An 8,558-nucleotide genomic window follows, 5' to 3' on the forward strand; every position below is an offset into this window, starting at 1 on the left:
AGGATGTATTTTTTTTGTTTTTGTTTTTAATTAAATTTTATGATAACCACAATTTGTATACAAGCATTTTAGATTGTAAATTCTTAATTTATATCGGCCGAATTGCGTTTTGTCTGTTATTTAATAAACGCTAATTAGAATATATATTATTAAATCTTTGAACTATATATTTTACATACATATAAATTTTATAATTGTCTACAAGGGCGCAATTTCAATAAAAACACTCGGGATGCTGAAGTTTTTCTATCTTTTTCATGTTCTTTATTGGTTATAGACACCCGCATCCCGTACAATTCCACAGTTACTAAAATATTTGGTAAATACTTGAATATTTCTAAATTTAAATTGTTTACTTTCATTTATATATTATATATTTTTATTGCGCATGTTACGAATTACCCGTATGTAAACACAAATGTTTCATCACATGATTACTTTTCGATTCTGAGTGAAGCGAAGGATATTATGGTTTTATGTTGATATGTTGGTATGTTGTATGATATTATGATGTGTTGGTGTTTTATTTTTTTAACACTTTTTCGGATATAAATACTGGTCCAAAAGTTTTTTTCTATGAACTTTTTACATTTTAAATTGGCATGCGGTGGTACTTTAGGTATGTAATTTTTTTTTAAATCTTAATAGTTTTTCCAGGCGTGAAGAAAAAACTGAAACGGTAAAAATACGCTGTAAATAGGACTTTCACTTTTCAAATTTTAGTTAGTGGCTAGAAACTTGAAACTTTTACCCTATTGCAAAGATATTTTTTTTCGTATTTGAATTTTAAAAAGTGCTTTGGTTTAAATATAGAACCATAAAATTTTTTTTTTATTTTTGGATGTTAAGTGAAAATATATTATCACATTACTCATATACAAGTACTTATTTACCGATACTGAATAATTTTAAAAATCGTTAGTATCTATAGGGGGTAACACATTTTTAGGAAGATTAAATGGCCACGTTTGATAGGTACATCCGTCCGAAAGAATAACATTTTATTTATTATTATTTAACTAATAAATTTGATTTCAAGTTACGTATATTTTTTTGCATCGGTCATTTACGATATGGATACGTAACGTACTATAAGCGTTACCCGGCAAATATATTGCAACTTAATAAGAACTGTTGAATAAATAAATTTGATAACATTCGACTTTGCCTTGCGTAACAGCACAACGATTTCTTGTCCTGGTTTTGCCTCAAGGTATCTCAAGTGTGAACTCAACAATAAAATCGACATCATCAACTCATTTCTACAAAATGGGATTGAATATCAGGTATACGGACCTACACGACAGTATTGTAACACGTCGTACTGTACGACAATAACGCGTCACCGCGCGTGATATGCATTTATGTGTTTTTTCAGTTCTGATCGCCGTAGTGCTCCTACTCAGGAGGTGGACAGGGACTACGAGCGATTGAAATTAATTGCGTTCTGTTTTATATGCGGATGGTCACAGTTCCTGGTCTGGTTGACTAAAGACCAAGGTACGTACGGTCGAGGTTCTATTTGCGCTACAAAAACTTTCGTTCTCCGTTCGGGTTTTCTTAATGTATCCCGCTCGTATTTTTTCCGCTTTAGTCCGACGAGGTTTCGTGTATCGCGATTGCTGCGCAGGATCGAAAGAACCGCGAGGTGGACCTCTGGTTCATGATGACATCAGTGGTCGGCTGCTCCCAGTCCCACAACCTTTAAGGATTGCGGCTCGCAAACGGACCCGGTGTCCGTCACCGCTCGAGTGGCCAAACGTGACTTCTCCATAACGTTCGTTGACGTGTGCATGCAGACTTACCCGTCCGCCAGTTAAGTCGCGTCTGACGTCACCGAATTTAGTGAGGAGGCGCATTCGGCATCGATTTGTGACGTGGTCGACTCGGCGACGAGTGTCCGTGTGACCGTAGAACAAGTTGGTCACAACGAAGACGATATCATTCCCTACGTTCTGCCAAAAATGGAAGAAAATCGCACAAAAGTGAGTGCAAAACCACTTTACCATTAATTATTTACTGTCATGTTCAACGTGAATGAGCCCCCTCACCCTTCCGGATTCTGCATATTTTTCACTTACGCGATACGAATCGTTTACCATAATGCGCTGTGTAACATTAACATTTATATTTTTTCATTTGACGAGACCAAAATGTGTTTACCACAATCATACAGGTGTGTCTTTGTATATTTAATGGATTTGATAGAAAAAAACGTTATCATTTCAATACTTTGTGATCTTGAGGGCGGTAAAATTTGCCGTTGACCATCCGCAACAGTCGATCACAGTAAGACAGTCGCTAATAGTGTAATACCAAACGAACAAATACATATAACATGATACTAATCAACAGGATATTAATAAATTTAAATTAAATTACAGTTAAATAAAATTTTAATAAAATATGACGTACTATTCCCAGGAATTGAACGTCATCTACAAGTTGTGGGAAAAGCGGTTCTCACAGTTTTCAAAATTTAACGACGGTATCATAGCAGACCCAGGTATGTTAGACAGACGACTGTCTTTATTTATATTATCGTCTACGTTTGTCTTTTCATAATTTTACTATTTTTACAGCGACCCTTTACTCCGGGCCTCCAGAAGTTTTGACAAAACTTATGGCTTCCCGGTGTAGGTCGCTGGGTACTGTGATAGATCCGTTTTGCGGTTCCGGTGCGATCGCGATCCAACTGGCCATGGTCTGCCGCAAAGGTATATTGCTAATTTAATAAAATTATTTTCGTATTATTTAACGAATTTGTATGTGTATTATATCGTAATGTATACTAACATTGCGTTCGCGTTCTTTGTACAGTAATTGCGATGGACAGTGACCCGGTCAAAATCGCGTTCGTCCGGAACAACGCTTGTGTGTACAGGGTCGAAGACCGAATCGTCTTCCTGGTGGGTGACTTCTTTGTCGATGCTCACTCGCTGCAGAGGGCAGACGGCATCGTCACGTCACCACCAGTGACCATGACTAAAGAAGAAATGGCGAAGTTAACCAAATTGGCAATTAGGGTGGCGCCGAAAGTTTTATTGGGGTTAACAAAAGACCATGAATTGTCAGATGTAAGTTCACAGATCGTGTTATGAGAGATCAATATCCGTATAATGTTTTTTTTTTTTTTTTTTTTACAGCTGTACCAATTAGAGAATAAAATATTTAATAAAATTAATACAGAACAAATATGTGTTGACAGGGAGCCAAATTCAATTTTGGCTTTCCTAGGTCCTGGAGTACGTATTTTTTTATATCATTAAACGTTTACAATAATTAAGCATAACTATAATCATTGGTCCATCATCCAATTCACACTTGCAAGTTAATTTTGTATGTTGATAATTTGTTTGAGATGAATACGAGTAATTATAACAGAAACTTAGACAGGATACAAAAGAATGTGCTTTTGTTTTCTGATGGTAAGTTGTAAAAAGTGTACGATGTATATAGATAAAATAGTGCTTTTTATAAGATCTTTATACCAATGATGACATTATTTTTAATTTCCATAGGGATAGCTGTTAATCGTCGTGTACATTGGATAATAATAATCTTTTTGCATACGACGATTACCTCAAAAACGTCGAAGAATACCTGAAGAGACACAATCTCAACTGACAGATGATTCCTCAACACAACCGGAAAAATATAATACAATTGATATCTGATAGTAAATACTATTTATAAATTATAATCAATGATAAATTGTATAGATTAGAATATATTTCAGATAAGCAATATTTTGAATTTACATCAATTGTTTTTAAGAACTAAAACATTCTAAGCAGTCTTAATTTCATGAAAAAAACACTCTAAAAATATAAAAGTATTATATTAAAAAGATAATCGTTTAACATTTTCATATTTCTACATAAAATATACAATGAACAGTTCTTGTAAGAGCATCGTTCAATAATTTTATATGTACCCGGTATGAGACCAAGATTGTACCCCAAATAGTGAATTAAAATAATTTACTAAAAAATAAAGACATTATTAAAGAAAATTATAGTTATAGCAAAAAGTAAGTTCCTATATCTTTGTTTTCAATTGAATATAAATATTTATAAGATGAAATTTAAAATACAGTGGATTCCGCCTAATGTAGGCATCGGTTAATGTGGGTAACAGGATTCTCAAAATGCTTTTTCGATACAAAAACAGTATCTTAAAAGTTAAAAAATTGCTAATTTCGTTGTATTACTAATTTTAAATACACTGAATGCATAAATGAAATAATATTAAAATGTCATCAAAGATCATTAAAAACTGGCTATATTGACAACATTTTCTTTAACAGACTTATCAATATGAAAATCAATATAAAATCAATAATATATATATATATATTTCAATTAGTATGGTTATATACAATAAATATGTATTGGCCAATAAACATTTAAATTACAAAATTATATACTTATTTTATTTTCATACGAAAATAAAAAAAGAGTCATTCAATGTAATGTCCCAGTTTAGGGATTTCAAAATTTGGCAACCCTACCTATTACTATTATCCAGTTCGAGGATCGAAGAGATGAAGGACGAACTTCCACCACCATTATTTAAATAATACATTTATATATTTATACAATAAAAACTCTGTTTTTCTATACATACGAGTAATGAGTATTGAATATATATATATTACTTAAACGTAAATTAACATAAACACATTTGGGGATGCTAATTTCGAAAATGGGGGTGCTAAGCACACCTAAGCTACCTAAATTGCGCCTTTGCTTATCTACAACTCAAAGATTTCTAAAAAGGCTTCTGAGTTTTTACCATAATACTGTTATAAATTTAACATAAAAGGTTAAAAAGGTTATAAGGTTTTTTTTGAAAACGTCTATTTGATTTGTATTTCTTTACGCAAAATAACTTTTTTACCATGAATGTATCCTACGCGATTATAAATTGATATTACACAAAAATAACTCCTTTTGACTATAAAACTGTTTACTAAATAAAATCATATCTCAATAGTTAAACAACGAAATCCACGGATTCTCGTTTAAAAACCACGCATATTTTTATCGATTGATTATGATATACACATTAATTAAAATGCAAACAAAAGCAGACCACTTATCAGACAAGGTCGAACTTTGACATACATTAAATTAATTTCATATAATAAATAATGTATAAAACTACAACTTCGACCGTATAGCATATTATAAATTTTGTGGTGTACTAGACCCAAAATGATACGATAATGTTTAATTACTGTACCGAAGATCTCATTAGAATTATGAAACATTTATTTGAATCATGAATGACACGATAAAATTCCGTTCAGTGGGTAGAGGGAAATATAAGGTCGTTAGTGTTTAACGTTTCGCTTTTTGCGTAGAATACTGTGAGCTTAAAGCGTATGTACTGCATTTAAGTTTAAAATAATTTTGATTTTGATTTGGTACTTTAGACAGCTAAAGTTTTTTAAAAAAAATATTTATATTCAAAGTACTTTTATTTAAAAACATTACAGCTCGATATATTATTACGCATTTGATAGTTATATTTATATAGTTGGAGAAGGTTACAAATCACTGCTTGCATAAAGAAGCAAGAGTTAAAGATAAAGAAGATAATAGAGAGTATACCAAGAGAGGTTTGGCGTATTATATCGTAATATCAAATACGTATAATAATATTGAATGTCTTATCATATACGATTATAACTCAAGTGCCGTGCAATACAGCAAATGGATTTTAAAAAGCAAATTAAGTAGGTTTTTTTTATTTTATCAAAAAAAAAAAATTAAAAAAAAAATAATAAATTATAAAAATACGTAAATCGTGAATCTTGAAATCTTTTTTTCAATAAGACAAGTGTTGAGTGCTAGAATAAACTTACAAGTCATAGAAATATTAGTTTATAATTGTTTCAATTTAACAATAATTATTCATGAAAATTATTAATTGTACCATAATCGATTTTTTAAACAATTATAAAAAAAAAATGTCGTACCAAATAACTAAAAACCTGATAACCTATACTTCTGTATAATATAATAACAATGTTTGAGATACAGTACGATGTTTTTTTTGGGGGGGGGGGGGGGGGAAACACCAAAATACTCCGCCAAGAAATTCAAATTAGTAAAACGTGAAAAACCAATAGTATTGTAGTACCAGAAATCTAATGTTATATTTAAATAATAAAAAACGATGAAAGTGTTAAAAACTTTCAATAAGATTTCAAACTAATGTCAAATTATGAAAATAAGTCAAAAGTTCATTTGCAACTTGATCTCAAAGCAATAGAGTTTTAAATAAAATATGAAGCAAATTTTTCCATTACGTTTTACTATCAAACGATATTATCGGTTACTACAGTTACCAGTACGAATTTTATAGTTATATGTAGGGAACGGATTTATATGTAAATGCATATTTTTATTAAAACGAGATATTTAAGATTCGATAAGAAACGTTTATGATTTAAAACATTCCTATTAAAATTATGATACTTTTATTTTACATATTTTTACATATTTTGGTATAATTACATATTTTTACATATTTCACTAATTTTTAAATATTTTTAAACATATTGTTATCATTTAACCATTCATACGTCTTCTTCGTACGAAAATACAAGAAATTATTTCAAAATTAGATCCAGAAACTTTTATCGCTATTGGAAAAGCTCAAAATATTATGCAAAATGAAACATTGAAAATAATTTAATTTTAATTAAAAATAATTTAACAAAACTATTAATAAAAAATATGTCCCCAAATGATAGTATGCAAATTGTTGAATCAGCGATTAAAACTCGTAAGCAGACCAATAGATGTCGTAAAAAAGAAAATTCATGCTATTACAGAAAAAAATTCCAGGCAATATTGATTTTAAAACAATCAATGACATAATGAATGGCAGACAACCTTTTAAAAATTTGGAATTATCGCCTTCTGATAGTATGCACTTGAAATATGCTTTTAATACATCGGTTGATGTGAAACGATAATTTAGCCGTTTTAAAAATATTTTGATACCTAATAGGCGACATTTAACATTTGATAATTTACAAGATATTGTAATAATACAATGCAACAAATCTTTTTGATAATTTAATAATAATAATCACTTTTTTTTTAAATTTTTTTTCCCCACATATTTGGATGTTTTTAGCACATATTTAATATATTATACTTACATATATATGTACATATTTCTGTATTTTTATTACATATAAATCCGTTCCCTAGTTATATGTATGTTTTATCTTGAAATATACGTGAACACGTTACGCGGCCAACGTAATAATTACTCGTATAAATCATTTAGGAGCAGCGAAATAAATGGTTCATCGCACACCGGTAATACCGGGTACGACGTCGTCATCACTCATGGATCACATTATGTTTATAATCAACTTTCATCCCTGTTAATAATTTAAATAAAAGCCAAAACGATAGCCAAAACTTGGAACATTATGTCACCGGGTCGCCATCGTGGCCGTCGCCCAGGAACAGGGCTGAAAGGGGTTTGACGCACACGCGCGCCCTCCGGTCGTCAGGAAAAGGGTCGTAAATTATCGATAAATTAATAACGTCGGTGGTGGCGGCGGTGAGCAACAACATCTCACACGCACAAAGGTCGTGCGTGCAGATAGGCCGCCGTCACTTTTTAATTTATAACCACGTAATCATTTTTTTATTATTTCGTTTTCCGTCGCGAAAGCCTTCGCCTTCGCCGCCGTTGTCGCACCAGTGGGACCGTATTCGGTCGGTCGCCGACAAAGGGCGACGGGGGGCGGCTGCCACGCGCCTTTAAACCGTTTAACGGGACCCCGGCAGAGTCAATGACTCGGAATCAAGTGCGCCGCCGCCGCCGCCGACGGTGATAAATAATCTTTTCGCGTCCCCGCCTCCCTTCCACCCCCGCAACCAATCACCCGGTCCCGAGTTCTGCCCTCTCCACCCGCCGCGGTGACACTATCCGATCGGGACCGGGGGTGGGTGAAGAGACGGTAAATAAACAACGTCCCCGGAACTGCGCGAATATACAGAGAATATGTTTCCACCCCCGTCCTCCTTTCCGGGCGGGCGCGCACGCCCGCCTTTACACGCTCGCACATACCGCAAATCCCGGGCATGAAGATGGGGTCGTTGATTTTGAAAAGATCGTTAACGAGGCTATATTATTGTTATTACACTGTCTAATCGTATCTGCGCGTACGTCCGCGCTCATACTGCCATTCATTGTGGTACACTCGCAATGAGAACGGTAATAATAACTGTTGTCGTTCCGTTTCGCCGGCACTCGACTAGGTTTTCGGGACGAAGGGCAATAGGATCGGTCCCGAACGATTTCGTTCGGCAAAAGAACGTCCTGCACGGTACCACGTCATTCCGTGGCGCACGAACCAATCGATTTCACGTATTCAAAATCGTATTTTCCAAAAGTTTATAAATGTTACTGTGTACGCTTCGCGTGTTGTGTCAAAGTTTATTTTTTTTATTTATTTTTTTTCATGCGATTAAAGTGCCCTCGTTGTAGTAGCACAACGATATATAATGATTTATGCTATT

At 33.2% G+C, this 8,558-nt stretch overlaps 1 protein-coding gene across 1 annotated transcript; it reads left to right on the top strand.

Annotated features, from left to right (window-relative positions):
• Positions 1 to 1,101: 1,101 nt before the first annotated feature.
• LOC112684532 (trimethylguanosine synthase-like) lies at positions 1,102 to 3,647 on the top strand. Its single transcript, XM_025556094.1, has 8 exons — positions 1,102 to 1,286; positions 1,379 to 1,500; positions 1,595 to 1,985; positions 2,425 to 2,506; positions 2,583 to 2,717; positions 2,821 to 3,077; positions 3,147 to 3,428; positions 3,522 to 3,647. Exons 3-7 carry the CDS (start codon positions 1,965 to 1,967, stop codon positions 3,267 to 3,269), a joined length of 618 nt encoding a protein of 205 aa, XP_025411879.1. The 5' UTR covers positions 1,102 to 1,286; positions 1,379 to 1,500; positions 1,595 to 1,964; the 3' UTR covers positions 3,270 to 3,428; positions 3,522 to 3,647.
• Positions 3,648 to 8,558: the final 4,911 nt, after the last annotated feature.

Source organism: Sipha flava, unplaced genomic scaffold (assembly GCF_003268045.1).
Source record: "Sipha flava isolate LNK unplaced genomic scaffold, YSA_version1 251_pilon_pilon, whole genome shotgun sequence".
NCBI classification, from domain to species: Eukaryota; Metazoa; Arthropoda; class Insecta; order Hemiptera; family Aphididae; genus Sipha; species Sipha flava.

What these genes read in the sequence shown, in the direction of transcription:
- LOC112684532 (XM_025556094.1), top strand. Translation starts at nt 1,965, where the DNA reads ATGGAAGAAAATCGCACAAAA. An exon ending in CGGTATCATAGCAGACCCAG is followed by an intron (nt 2,507 to 2,582) that starts GTATGTTAGACA and finishes CTATTTTTACAG; the next exon opens with CGACCCTTTACTCCGGGCCT. An exon ending in GGCCATGGTCTGCCGCAAAG is followed by an intron (nt 2,718 to 2,820) that starts GTATATTGCTAA and finishes TTCTTTGTACAG; the next exon opens with TAATTGCGATGGACAGTGAC.